At 39.7% G+C, this 15633-nt stretch overlaps 1 protein-coding gene across 4 annotated transcripts in view; it reads right to left on the minus strand.

The window, feature by feature from the left end:
- Positions 1-15633, minus strand: part of FAM107A (family with sequence similarity 107 member A) — a 167489-nt gene that overhangs the window by 35158 nt on the left and 116698 nt on the right. For 3 of the 4 annotated variants that reach the window (XR_012678586.1, XM_075183302.1, XM_075183304.1), the window contains 2 exons: positions 7855-8029; positions 1487-1643 (listed from right to left, as the gene is read on the minus strand). Coding sequence is in view for 2 of the 4 variants with exons in the window: in XM_075183302.1 (XP_075039403.1) it covers positions 1487-1643; positions 7855-8029 (332 nt within the window). In the remaining 2 variants the exon portion in view is untranslated. Of the gene's footprint in view, positions 1-1486; positions 1644-7854; positions 8030-15633 lie in introns of those variants that run through there. The other variant, XR_012678587.1, reaches the window with a different exon arrangement.

A 15633-nucleotide genomic window follows, 5' to 3' on the forward strand; every position in this document is an offset into this window, starting at 1 on the left:
GCGTCTAGAAATGTACTTCTCTGCCGAGGTGCAACGTAAAGGTGCAAAGGTGCAAAGTGTGACCCATTAAAAATATTGGTAGGATGACACTTGAAGACTGCCGGCTCTGAGCTGATTCAAAGTTCAGGTCTATTTGCCGAGTGAAAATGGCCAAGCAACTTTCCGTACAGCAAACAAGGCCATTAAAAATAGCCCTCTCGTTCCCTTTATCTCTTTTCAATAATCCCATAATGGGCTCGGGGACACGGAAGGTAAATCTAGCCAATGGCAAAGCTGTCCATAGCTCTGCCATACAGCTCTATGGAACAGCTTAGTCCTCCGGAGAAGAGGAGCGGTACGAGCCAGCTCTTGGCTTCAGGTTTACTATACACTTATTTTAAATAACAATGGCTCCACTAAATCTGGAGTTGTCCTTTAAATAGCATCTTAATGTATTAATTTCTCTGCCCAGTAGCAAAAACATTTTATACCTTCCGTCACGAGTCGCGGTGGTGCCTCAAGCCGCCGCGACTCACTGTGCCCGCAGGATGCGTCCTGGCCGTCTTTATGACGACCGGGGTGTCACTTCCTGTTTTCGCCCCGGCCGTTGTCTAAGCAACGGTTGGGGCGCTGCAAACTTGTAGCGCCGCGGCGTTAAGGGCAGCCGGGCGCGTGCGCAACTTTAGGAATCCTCATTAATTAACCAGCCCCATAGGCTGATTTACCCCAGGCTGTATCCTGTTTCCTATTGCCAGTCTCTGTATATTAGGCAGGGAGGGCTTAGCCTCCCTGCCGGTTATAGTTTCCAGGGTCTGTGTGCTAGCCTGCTCCTGTGCTCTGAACCACTTTTGCTGTTGGGTTTCTTGTGTATGACCCTTGGCCCTGTTTATTGGATTTGATTCTTGCCTGTTGCCCTGACCTTTGCTTCGTTTCTGGATCCTCCTAGTTTGCTGCCAGCCCTGACACCTTGCCTGATACTGATCATGGTACCTGTTTCGGACCCAAGACCTCGGCCAGTTTCTGACCACGCTTGATTCTTCACCCCACTACTCTGCGCTACGGTACGTTCATAAACCTGTACTACTCTGAGTATAAGACCTGGGGGCATCCGAGTACCTGTGAGCATCCGTGTACCTGTGAGCATAACGAGCTCTACGGGAAAGGCGGCTGCTATAGGTGAAGACCTCTCCATCTTATTCTACTGGTTTATGATAAGACCGTTAGCCGTAACACCTTCTTGGCCAGACCAGTTTCCACATTAATAGAACATCAGTAATAATTCTAAGTGAATTTTGTATTGTTTTATTTTTAGCACAAACAGGGCTTTATTTTGTTAGCATTTTGTAATACAAATCTCTATATTTCATTTCTAATATTTATACCAGATAGGTGTAGTGCATAAGGGTTGAGAAGTCACAGGATGCTTACCACCCTATATTAATACAGTCACACCGTCTGTGTGTGTCTGCGTTACTATATAGAGTTATATGGATGGAGAATCGGGTACCTGTTCGAGCCTCTGCTGTCTCTTTAACAATTCCTGTTCAAACGGAGACTGCAGTTTCTTGCTCTCCTCTTCCTCCCTCTTCTGCTGGATGACCTTGTCTCTTCGCCGATTCTCCAGCACTCGCTGCAACTCTGGCTTTTTGTCAATGCTCAGACCTCTGGGAGGAACAAACGGGGGTTTGTTAGAAGAGAGACATGATAGAGACCCATCACATTCTCCTAGGCTGAGGTATCATGACATATCATAATAGACTTCAAAAGGAACTATCTCCACTGTTGGCAGCTCTTTATGAAGATGATGGCATAGAAAATGACTAATTATGTTCATGGTTTTATAAAGCAGTAACCTAAGAAAAAGACATTTCTCAGGCACTTAGTTGTATTCTACAAAATTACCTGTTAAATTAAGCAATATTTAAGACCAATTTGCATTATTGATATATAAAATCTCCAGGCTTTTGATGGTTATGGTGGGTAAAAGAGTTTAGGAAACACTATAATGACCATGGTCTGGGAATTGTGTTATTGGCTTTTGGTGTATGTAAATGTACTGTATGTCAGTTAGACAAGAACATAGAGCATTGCAGCAGTCTTGTATTACATTGTTCTACCACTAGAGGGTGCAACTACATAGTGTAACAGCACAACAGAATGTTACAGGTTTTATTTAATCACGACTGCGAATTATTCTTTTGATTGTGACAAAAACATTCCCTGTAGCAATATTCTATGCCCCTTTTGTCTGGGATGATGGGCCATGAGAATCACAATTTGACACCCATATAGATATATGAGGCAGAACCAAAGTACCACATGAGCTCTGTATTGTTGCTGCAATTAGATCTACTTAACTGCTTCACCGATGGAACAGCAGGGACTCTATATACCAGTGTTGGCTAACCTGTGACACTCCAGGAAACTACAAGTCCCAGCATGCTTTGCCAATATATAGCAGCTTATTGCTGGAAGGGTATGCTGGGACTTGTAGTTTCACAACATCTGGAGTGTCACAGGTTAGCCAACACTGCTATATACAGCAGCAAACCTGGTGAGAATATGGTGCTGCACCAAAGTTCTCAGTCCTTAGAAACCAGGACTCCAAGTGCAGATATTACCCCCCTCTTTCCCAGGCGACACCATGCACCATACTGGGGGTCCAGAAAAAATAGACGGCAACTTGGTACTCAGATATCGCAGACTTGCTTGGAAGACAGATCTGTAATTTATACTAAATGAGACCTACAGGACTCTGAGCTGTATTATTTTGCTACATTTAAATGTGAACATGTCAGGTGCAAATGAAAAGGTTACTTGTCAGGCAGGATTCCCAATGACCTTATTGCTTGACTAAACAAAGATCAATAATAAGCTGACTAATGCTTTTCTAAGACAATAGATGCCCCACGTTGGCTCTGGTAAGGATCCTGTACTGAACAGTCAATACTTTCACCCCCAAAACAGAATTATTATTATTTATTTACAATGCGCCACTAAATTACACTTTGCTGTACATATAATATATACATATAATATAATATAACATAAAATGTCATTCACATCAGTCCCTGCCGCATTGGAGCTTACAGTCTAAATTCCATAGCACGCGCACACTAGGGTTAATTCTGACAGCAGCCAATTCACCTACTAGTATGTTTTTGGACTGTGTGAGGAACAGGAAAAAACCCACAAACATCTAAGTTCCAAGTTAATCACAGAACAGTAAAACAACGAGAGTGAGATGCCTAATTTTTTACTTAAGCAAGGTAAAAAAAAGGGTGATACTAAGGGGAGATGGAGGGATAAGGGAGTGAGTCCTCTAAAGCAATGAAAAGTTGTAGTCTGACTGGGAAGAGATTGATCTTAGACCAACAGTGAGAGGGGATTGTTAAGGTGAGTCCATGGCCCCACATTCTGTGGATTGAAGCTGACAAAACCTCAGGACATTGGGGGTAGAAGGGGAAGTAGGAAATAGTTAGGTTGTGGAGGTTCCACATCAACTAGAGAGAATATAAGACTGCGAACATCCAATCAAAATCTCTGAAACGTTGGACAGGTCCACCAAATATGTAAGAAGGAGCCAGCCTCTTGACAGCCTCTCCAATAAAGCGGGGGTTAGGGTACATCTTCTGTAGCTTGGTTGGAACTAGGTACCAACAGTATAACAATTTATACACATTTTCCTTGATTTGAAAAGTGATAGAGGATTTGGCTGCCCCTAATCAGATGTCCGACCAGTCTTCCTCGTCCAGCTCCCCACTAAGATCCCTTTCCAAATTCACGAGAAGATTTTGCTGTTGTGCTTGCTGTTAGTTCTGTATGGTACAGGGATGAGATAGGGCCACTGGACCAGGGACTGCTCAGGCAGAGCTGTTCCAATGTGGTTAATGATCTTACAGAAATGAAAAATGTTGAATTTGAAGGTATTGATGGAAGACGTAGGTAGGGAGGTCAAGTATGTCTTGGAGATGTTCAAAAGTAGGGCATACTCCTCTTTGTGGACCATTACGAATCTAATGTTTGACCTCACCCAAGAGAGGAAGACGTTAAGGCCTGGGGGAAGTTGGGGTTGTGCCAAAGTGGAATGAGAGGAGATGGCGAGGGGGCTATATTATAACTCATATTGCAACAAGACCAGATTGTGAGGGACAGATTAATTGTAAATTGGAAGAGAGCTTCTGGGGACCAACTGGAATGAGTAGACAAAAGAATTGCAGATGTGTATGATGTAGGAAGGGAAGCAGATTCAATATTTATCCAATTCCGAGACCTGAGATCACTGGACACACTGAGCTAATTGTGAAGTATTTTTGAGATTAGCGGCAGCTAGTCCACCAGTTTATCCTGAAAGTTGCAGTATGCATACAACAGAATGAGATGATCATCATTTGTGAAGTCACGAAGGTCCTTGGAGGTATATTAACTGTTAATGGTTGAAATAAGTATAAAAACCTCAGGAGTATATTCATTTTAACTAAAGTCACTGGCCAGTACAAGAGATATATTATCTATCCAAGGCAGCAAAATCAGATTTGACAGCTGAAACAGAGATCCTGGACTCTTGGTGACGTATATTCCTAAATACTTCAATTTAGATGATTTGCCATTTGAGTTAAAAATGTATCTTTAATATTTTTTTTTGTGGGAGAAGGAAGAAGTTCAAGATCACTGTTTTGTCTGAGTTCATTTTAAAGTTTGAGAGGGAGTCGAATTGGAGCAATTCATTGAAACCGTCTGGGAGTGATGTCATTGGTTTTGCAGATAGAAATAAGGATATCATTAGCATATAAAGTTATTTTGTGCACACCATGTCCTACTTTAATTACTGAGATGTCATCATTCTGTTGGATCCTGGCGGCTAGTAGATAGATGGTGAGGGTGAAAATGAGTGGGGAACGTGCGCATCCTGGACGGGGTGCCACTTGTAATGGAAAAAGACGAGGAGAGAGACCCGTTGACTAAAACTGAGGCGGAGGGATTGCAGTAGAAAGCTGAAAACTCAGTGAGGGGTTCACCCTCAAATCCATAGAATTCTGAGGTACTCATCATAAAAGGCCAACCAATGCAATCTCATCGCCTAGGGCCATTAGTAGCGAGGGGGTCTTAGTGGAATTGATGTGGCGAACGAGACAGACCACTCTCTTGGTATTGTGCAGAGCTTGTCGTCCAGCAACACATCCAACCTCATCCGGATTGATCATTCTGGGAGCCGGACATTAAGCCTATTGGCAAGTAATTTAGCAAAGATCTTTAGGACTACGTTCAGAAGAGAGATCTGTAATTCCCACAGAGCGAGGGATCCTTGACTATCTTATGAATAAATGAAATAGTACTTCAACACAGCTGAAAACAAAACAAACACGTAATAATAATAATATATATATATATATATATATATATATATATATATATATATATAGATGGATAGTGTTACTATACTAGAAACCTTTGGAGCCAACTTAGAAGATCATCCATAGTGATTTATAACCAGACCCAAAAGAGGGTCAATCATACGAGTAAGAGGAAAAGGAGAATTTGAGTCAGTAAAAAGTGGGACATATTGAAAGTATGCCCATGTCACAAGTGTGCCACCAGACACACACAGAATTACATCAGAAGTGCAGACTGAAATACTGCACACTACACAGACGGGCTCTGGTACTTTATACCCACCTTACTTTCCTCTCTGCGCCCCTGTATGTAGGACGCAGGAACGTAACATAGTTGCCCAATGAAAATAAATAATAAACAAGAACAGCTGTGAGAGATCACATCTGATATGATGGGCAACTGATATGTGTACATACTAAACATTTATAAGAGCAGGCATCCTTTATAACCCCTTTGCTGACGGGGCTTTTTGCACAAATGTGCACATTTTGGGATAGTAAAATTTCAACATCAATATTAGTCATTTGTCTGTGCAGTACCTACACACATTATACCTTTATCTTTATAAGGCATCTTAGTTTCTGGAAGACTGGAATGCACAGTACTTTGCAACATGTGATAAAATAATGGAAAAACCACATTTTTCATACCAGATAAAAGTTTTGAGGAAGTTTACATAACATATCTACTATATCTGCTGAACAACTCAAGGTCTTCTCAAGGTGGTAACACATTTTTTTTGTATGTAAATATTAACCTATACAGGCTTTTTTAAGTCTTGTAGTGTAGTAGGTATACTACTATTATCATTATTATCGTAGATTTGTAAGGTGCCACAGTGCTCCGCAGTGTCATACAGTAGGGAAAACAGGACATACATAAAACAGGGACATACATAAAATAGGGACATACAAGGTGAGCAAATTAAATGCAGACATGAAAACAAAGAGTATGGAGAACCCTGCTCATTAGAGAGCTTACATTGTAAGTGGAAGAGGGCACAGCTGAAACAAGAGGAGCAAATGTGGCTCAGAGTGGAGATTGGGATAGTTGTGAGGGTGCATTAGTGTGAATAGTGTTATCAGAGATAAGGTCACCTCTGAAAAAGAGATCGGTTTTCAAAGAGCATCTAAAGATTTGAAGGCTGTGGGAAAGTCTGATTGAGCATGGTAGGGAATTCCATAAGTGGGGAGCAGCACAGAATTCTTGTAGGTGGGAGTGAGAGGTGGTTACCAAAGACGAGACAAGGCGCAGGTCAGAGGTAGATCTAAGATGGCGGGAGGGAAAATATTTTGATATGAGATTTGAGATGTATGCAGGGGTAGTGTTGTTGAGGGCTTTGTAGGTAAGGGTGAGTTATCTGAATTTGATTCTGGAGGACACAGGGAGCCAGTGTAGGGATTTGCAAAGTGGTGCAGCAGATGTGGAGCGGTGAGAGAGGAAGATCAGTCTTGCAGCAGCATTTAGGATGGATTGCAGTGTGGATATATGGGTGTCAGGAATGCCAGATAGCAGGAGGTTGCAATAGTCAAGACGGGATATGATGAGAGAATGGATAAGAGTTTTGGTAGCATGTTGAGTAAGAACAGGGTAAAAAAAGAAAAAATAAGAACAGTATATTGTGTTGAGATCTCCAGAAGGGGCTCCACAGTTGGAAAGGAGGGACTCCTCTGTTTCAATCACGGTAGGGACTTATCCTTGGGTTCTTTCCCCTACTGTGTGGACTGGTTCGGACTCTCTATGGCGGAATCACACATGTGTGTACAGTCCTTGCAGTAAAGGGGTTAAACTGTTTTCTAATATACATGTGATAAATAAATAAATAAATAATGGAATAATGCACAATAACATATATTCATAAACTTGTATGTGTAATAAAAACAATAAAGAAGCTAAAGTTCATCTGTGAAAGAAATTCCACTCAAAGTTAAGGTTATATGTAGTACGTAAAATGTTCTCCATGATTTTAATCTAGTTAATATTTGTGATTAAACAATCATGGCTCCATAGAGTGGTTTAATTTTATTTATCGGCCAGAAGAGATCTGGCACATGTCAATATATGGGTTGTCAACTGTCTCGATTGAAGGAAATTGAGGCCATAGAACAAAACATTATAACTGTTTTTAGTGCAAGTAGTAATAAATATAAGGAACGTGTAACTTGCAGCTACCTGAAGATCTCAGCATTGTTATTATTGCAGATTTGATCCCCACTCCAAACTCTCTATCTAATTTGGTGAGGCAGAGTTTACATACAAGCACAATGTTGTAGGTCATTTATCATGGGAAAGTAGGCATATGCTGTGTATGTTTAGTTTCCAATGCATTATAACACATAATCATGTACTGCCCATCTTAATCCAAGCCTGACTGCTCATAAAATATACCTTACGAAATAAAAATTTCTAAGGTGATGAATTAAAAAGCCAAGACCAGTGGGTGCTCTATGTATTCACAACGTTGTCAAACAGAAAGCCTACCTCCGATGGTTCATGAGTAGTTCCCGATGGAGCTCCTGATGACTTCTAGATGCTTTTACAGGATTCAGGAGCTTCTTAGGCTTGATAAGCTCAGTGTTGCCTTCAAGATAATCAGGATGAGCCAGAATACTCCCTATATCAGGTGGCTCCCTCTGTATATCAGAGTACATGGAGGCTGCAGAGAGGAAATAGATGTGAGATGGCAATGTGACAATATCGTAGCACTGACTGACTTACTGCTTAAAGGATAACTGCACCCATTAACTAATATCCCAGAAATATAAAAAAAAACACCACATACAGTACAAGTAATATACTGGTAGATCACTATTCTAAGGGGACCCCATGCTGCAAGTTCCCATGCTATTGAATTAGTAGGCATAGCCTAGTGCTGGTATTGGCATTTTCTGGGAGAACCCCGTGTTTTTCTCTCCTCCGATTTTGCAGATACTAGCCCTCGTTGGGGGTGGAACATTTTTTTAAATGTATTTATTTAGATAACATACACACCTATGCAGACGTCAGTCGTCATCACCAGATTGATAATGATGGGCCTGATTCATTAAGGATCTTAACTTCAGAAACTTCTTATTTCAGTCTCCTGGACAAAACCATGTTACAATGCAAGGGGTGCAAATTAGTATTCTGTTTTTGCACAAATACTGCCTGTTTTTTCATGTAACACACAAATACTTGATAGCTTATTTGTACACTGAAATTTAAAGTTGATATCTGTGTGCTACATGAAAAAACAGTCAGTATTTAACTTATGTGCAAAACAGAATACTAATTTGCACCCCTTGCATTGTTACATGGTTTTGTCCAGGAGACTGAAATAAGAAGTTTCTCAAGTTAAGATCCTTAATGAATCAGGCCCGATATCTCTTCCGAATGATATGTTTAAAGTATTTCATATGCTTACAGCGTATCATACGTATATCTTACGCCATTGTATGCAATTTACGTACTCTGCAGTCTCGCTGGACTCTTAAGATACCTGCAGCTCTGCATGCTATGCAAATGGCTTGGTTTTTATTTCTATTTTCCAATAATAGTGTTTATTATAAATTTTTCGAGTACAGAAAACAAAAGCAAATGGGCAACTTGCATGTCTTTAACAGACGCAATTTACGTTTTTTACGTTTTTGGTATAAATTACGTTCAACTCTACATCAAGCCCTGGCTTGACGGACCATGAACGCACTAGCCTACACTGATGGTCCATTAAAGTGTGTACTGACATCACTATATAGATCTCTCATTACACAGTGGTAGAAGCTGCAGCGACAGTATGAAAAAACTGCCTGTGTATATCAACAAAAAGACATAGTAAAACATCTTGTAACAGATAATATATAATAAAGCAAGTCTTTCCTGCAAGTTGGATATTTGTTTCCTTAAAGTGTGTGATATAATACAGTAGAGTACGGTTTTTAATCCAGTCTGAGTGGGCCCTTTAGCATCTAGCAATGAATTGATGCAATTTACATTCATCCACATTGTTCCATGAATTAAACATGAATTTCTTGTTAAAATTAACCTAGTGGCTGCGGTATAGATAAGCGTTATTCACTGGCAGAAACATTTCAGCAATACACAGGAGTATACTTCAATTTACATGTAATTAAAAAATAAATCATTCACTAACGAAAGCGAGCGAGAGAAAAAGTAGCAAGGCTTATGTAATACAAGTGCTAACTGCAAATGTGCAGTAACCAGCAGCAACCGGCTGGAATTTATTATAAATCACTTATTTTTTCAAATTCAGCTTGTTGCCTTTGCCATTGACTATGGCAACATTTAGGTGTGCTAGTAGGATCTAATTCAGGTAAAACAATTAGAAGTTGCTAAAATTGTTATAAATACAAGTATTAAACATTTACATAGTATTAAACAATTCAATAATAATAAATATGATACAGTAATATATATGATTGATTGTTAAAGGTGAAAGAAACTTCTAATTTCTTCTCTATTCAAATCATATTTCAACATTTTCACCTGGCCTACTTGTCTAATACAATTCTAAGCAGATAATTATATAGGTTTTCCACCGCTTAGCTTAGAAAATTATTTCTAGACCTATGATTTACTTCTTACACTCTTTTTACAATATGCTTTGCTCCTAGCAGGGGAAGGGGGGCAAATTTTAGCCTGGGGGCAAGACTCAACTAAGCAGCCTATTAGGAAAATTTTAAAGGAAAAAAAAATGCAGCCTGTCCCTGACTCCTAGACAAGTAGAGAAATATTATCCTGGGAGGTTCTTTAGTAATATTGGAAAGTAAAGTCGAATATAGCATCCCAGTGAACTGTGCATCATGCAGTATTGTATAATATTTATTATTCCTGAACTGACAGATACTATTTATATTTGCATTATCTATTTTACCTATGGATTGGATATATGTTGTATAACTGATATCCTAAGTTGTTCTGCAACATAATTTTATCAGATTACTGCCATTAGAAATTTAACAGGGAAAGCAGAAGCAATCATCACATTGTGAAATAGTATATATATAAAGCACTGATAAAGTGGTAAATGACAGACATGTATGTCCCAGGCTTTCGGTCTAATATGCTTTAAAACCCCAGGGAGAGCTTCCCAAACATTGTGTTCAAATGAAGGAAAAGCCGGTACAAGAGTCCCTGGGGTTATGAATGGAGAGAGGAGGTCGGGCTCCATTCCAGGGCTTCCATACCAGACACTCTGCTGGTAATCAGGGGTTGCACCCAATGAGGTGCTGTTAAAAGGCTGCATGGCAGTTTATTCAGTCTCTCAGCCTGAGGAGCAGGTCAGATGCCTGCGGAGAGGAAATTTGAAACCAGTAAGTGCTGTTTTTTTGTGTCCATACGACACAAGGTCCTTCACTTGAGAGAGGGTGTTCCTGTATATTAGTTAGACGCTGGACAATTTAGGATTTTGTTATGTTTTTTTGTTTATTTTTGATGCCGGTGAATAAATCTAGCTGAGGCTAATTGAACCAAGACACTGGATTGGTGCAATATATTCGACTGATGCGCGTAAAGTGCAGCCGCCTAACCCCAGGAGATGGTACCCGTAACCTGATCTATATATATATATATATATATATATATATATATATATATATTATATATGAGAAGGTTTCCATTCCATTTCAGATCCTGATCTAAGTTGTATGTCATCACAAGAAATGTTCACCCTTTCTAACTAATCTTTAGGAAGCATTTAAGGGCTCTATGTAACAGGGCAAAGACTCTCCTTCATATTGCCTTTAGACAGCTGTTTTGGATGGCTCTAGTTTGGGGCGTGGATGGGCAATTTAAAAAATGTGTTTTTTTGGAGATTCTTGCTACTTTTACAAAATGAATTCAACAATGATATACTGTATACCCTTATTTTATTCTGTGTATGATAACATTTACTGGGATACCAAATATGTGCACTTTATTCAATGTTTGGTGTAAGTTTTGAATCATACTATAGATTTTTTGCATTTTAATTTAACTATATTTTTCTTTATTTTTACTTGACATTTTATTGTAGGGTTTAAGTTTGACAAAACAAGTGATTGGACAAAACAAAAAATGCACATTGTAATTAATTTGAAGAGTAGTAGAACAAGTCTATTAAGGGTACTAGCATAATTCATAACAATAAGAACAAAATAATAATTAAATACAAATAACAAAGAAAGCAAGTGAAATAATAATAAGGATGAAGAATGGCAAACAGCGGGAGTGCTAAGAAATTAAGAAGAGAGACAAGCGGGTATAGACACAATAGTTCCATAGATGTCGTTAAGGGAAGTTCTCATTCCTTCCATAGGAGAGAGGGACGTGAGATGCCAAACGGAATGCTTGTTTTGGAAGATGTTCTGTGTAACAATGCTAACCAATGATAGAGTGGAATAGGGAAGCTCAACCCCCTATCCATAAAAATTGAAAATGTGTTCATGTCCACCACAATAAGATAACATCTACCACACAATGGAGAAGTCTTATATATATATATATATATATATATATATATATATATATATATGTTTGAATTGATATGGCACATAAGGTATCACGAAAACTTTGTAAAAGTTCTTTGTCCACAATGCACAAGGAAGATTTAGCCAAATTCCAAAGAATCCCTTACCGGTCTTCTGTAGATAGCTCTTATGAAAGCCTTGACCCCCATTTGGTCATCTGTTTGGTTTTCCAGACTGGTGGGTATATACGGCAATAAGGCTATAAAGCTAAAGTAGAGTCTTGTCCAGCATGGTGGCTTAGTGGTTAGCACTTCTGCCTCACAGCACTGGGATCATGAGTTCGATTCCCAACCATGACCTTATCTGTGTGGAGTTTGTATGTTCTGCCCGTGTTTGCATGGGTTTCCTCTGGGTACTCCGGTTTCCTCCCACATTCCAAAAACATACTAGTAGGTTAATTGGCTGCTATAAAATTGGCCTTAGTCTCTCTCTGATTGTATGTATGTTAGGGAATTTAGATTGTAAGCTCCTATGGGACAGGGACTGATATGAGTGAGTTCTCTGTACAGCGCTGCGGAATCAGTAGCACTCTAAAAATAGCTGATGATGATGATTTGGATGACTGTAGAGAGTTGTCATTAAAAGTTCTAAGCCTCTATAACATTTAGGAAGTTTTTTTTCACGAAAGGAACCAGCTGTATCGAAGCTCTTCAGACTGCGGTGAGATCAGCAGATACTTCAGATCTTGCAGTGGAATAATTTTATATAAATGAAAAATGTCTGCAACTGTGTGAAATTGTTGAAAAGACTGCCAATGGAAAGAAGAAAGATAAAGCCAAGGTGGAAAATGAGGGTTTCCAAGGTGTTCTATGTTGGTGTTGCGCAGAGCGGTGAAGATGACATCCCAAACGTTCTGTGAGCATTTTAGAGTAGGACAAGAGTGAGGATCCGGCACAACACAGGCTACGGACATCAGCTGGCAGTGCACCATCAACACTAACAACTGGAGGGCCATCATGTTACACAGCAAAAACATACTACACAACACAACAAAAACATACTACACAACACAACTCTCTCATATAACACTTACTGCACACTCACCACTTCTGCTTAATGCCAATGCAATCAGGATTCAGTCTTTATAAAACGCTTACTCCTACCAAGCTATGAACCAGCAAAGTTTCCATTTGTATTTTTGTGTTGGTGCTTCAAAGAATCTTGTTTTGTTTGCCTGACTTCAGCTTTGTCCCTCAGATTCCGCCTTCTCCAACCCATCGACTTCGTTCCTCATGACCTATCCTCTCAGGGCTAAGTAGCTTGGTCCAATGTGGTGTGCTTCTGATGACTACCCCAGCCAATTGGTTCTCTCCTAGGAGCAACCACCACTGCGGCAATTAGCATAATATGAGTGTGTTTTGTGAAGAGGCTGCACCCACAGATAATCAACTGACATTTGGGTTATAATTAATTTTCTAGCTGTACCCACTTGCAGGGGCATAATTGCATTTGCCAATATGTCAATTGAACAAAGGCAGCTTTGTAGCAACCCAAAAGTTAAGGAATGTTAAAGCTTCCCTCCTTCCTCTTGCAGGTCAGGACCTCCAGGCTAATGTAATGTTTTTTTTCCCCACACAAAGCCCATAGCTGAATGCTGGAAATGCAGAAGTAGACATGGCAAGATAACAATTTTGAAGGTGTTTATTTGGCCAAGATAGACCGATATCTCTCAAAACTGCAAGGATATTTGTTCCTCATGGAGATGCTATGATTGTAGAACAAAGTATTGATCTAGGAATTTGCCCAACATTATAGAGGGTATATAAGCCACATCTCCAGTATACTAGTGCCTGTTTTGTTATTTTTTAAATAAAATTAACTTTTTATCCTTGTCATAGCCTTTTAATCATCATTCATCAAATGAGCCATTAATTTGCCTCTTGGTATTGCTAGTTGTTTTAGGATACGATGACTGGAGGTTGTAGAATAGTTCTTAGATTGTATGCTCCTTTGAGCAGGGTCATCTCTCCTCCTGTCTTCACCACTTTTAACTCTGCTCTCCAGCTACCTAGCCCTCCTCCTCAAGGACCCTCTTCCCCCGTCCCCTCTCGCTCCCTCCTCTCCCCTCTGGGGGTCTCCCTGTCATCCGTGCTGTCTCACCTCGTATTGTAATTTAGTTTGTCCCTGTATGGCGCTACGGACACCTAGTGGCGCCCTATAAATAAAAATTAATAATAATAATAGTTCCTTCTAGAACGGCGATAATAGAGCTATGATCTTTAATTATTTGCATTCTCTGTCTTTGAATTCTGAACCCATGCTGAATTAGTAATCCTCTAATAACAGACTCGTGGGCAGCCCATAAGAGAGTAGTATAGAACAGCCAGTGTACAGTTAAGAAGAAATAGTCATCTACATCTTCTGAAACAGCTTGATATGGCTGGTTGATAATGGAAATATACATTAAGTTGCCATTTATCTTTTGGTTGGCCTCTCGAGCAATTAGAGAGAATAATTTCCACTATATTGTCATCAGACTAGGTAACTGGATGGACATGAGAGCTACAAAGATGAGAGAGGCCAAAATCATTAACAAATACATAGTCATTATGGCTACTGAAGTCAGGCAGAGCCGAGAAGAAGGTGTCCTCTATGCCAGAGGGATTAAGTAGAAGCCAAGTAGATAATATTTCAGAACTCGGGCGGTAAGCTTAGATATAGCAGATCTATCAAGGAGAGGATGCACATGTAGATGAAATGCACCTCCAAAGACTATAACACCTGCAAAATTAGTATCCAGTATGCAAACCATTTCTATAAAAAACTCAGAGTTTTCTGAACTCGGTAGCATATAAATTTACACTTTGTGTTAGCAGTTCTGTCAGAATTAAAGGACGACCTGTAGGCCATATTTTCATCAGACAGATCAGTGGAGCAGGATAGTGACACCTTTATTTTTGTACAGTCAAAAGCCTGGTGAACTCGGGAGCTGTATAGTGAGTCTGCTCTAGAAATACCATATCTTCCTTGATTCGAGTATAGCCATCGGGCACTTTGCAACTTCTGAGTATTATTTAGGCCTTTAACATTAGCGGCCTGATACAGTAAGGAACACAAATGCCGGTACGTGCCATATTTTGCGTAAAATCGATCACAAATTACCTTTACTATAGCCTACAAATTCATGGGCGGAACAGGGAGGGGAATGGGCGTATGCACGTAGTCAATGTACATTAAGGGAGCGCGCCAAGGTTGAGCGCAAGGTACATGTTTTTCTGCCGTATCACCGGCACCAGCTACAGGTCGGGTATAAGTGCCGATCACTAATGATGGAGGTCATGTATCAATGCCAGAACATATGTTTGCAATCAAGAACAACTGCAAAAATGCATTTTATGTACAATAGACATTCCTAAAATCCTCAGAAAGTAATTTATGGGGGAGAAAAAATTGAAAGAAAACTTTATTTTAATGTTTTGCCATTAATGACTAATGTCTATTATTAACTGGTGACAGTAATAATTGTTTTTTTTTACTTAATTCTTAATCTTTAATCTTTACATCCGCTTCATGTTGAATACAGACGTACTTATGCCCAATTTACGTGCGTTTTTTTAAAAAACGTTCATTTTGCGTGCCTTAATGAATCAGGCCCGATGTATGATTACTTTAACGGAATTCCATTAAGATCAACCATTCCATCAGAATCAATCACAGCCACGAGTGTAAGACTATGAGAAGCATCAAACAGAATTCATAATACTTTATAGCAGCGGTGAAGAGCTCACGTTAGTATGAACCAGTCCAGGGAAGTGAT

The sequence above is a fragment of the Mixophyes fleayi genome, chromosome 8 (genome assembly GCF_038048845.1).
Source record: "Mixophyes fleayi isolate aMixFle1 chromosome 8, aMixFle1.hap1, whole genome shotgun sequence".
NCBI classification, from domain to species: domain Eukaryota; kingdom Metazoa; phylum Chordata; class Amphibia; order Anura; family Limnodynastidae; genus Mixophyes; species Mixophyes fleayi.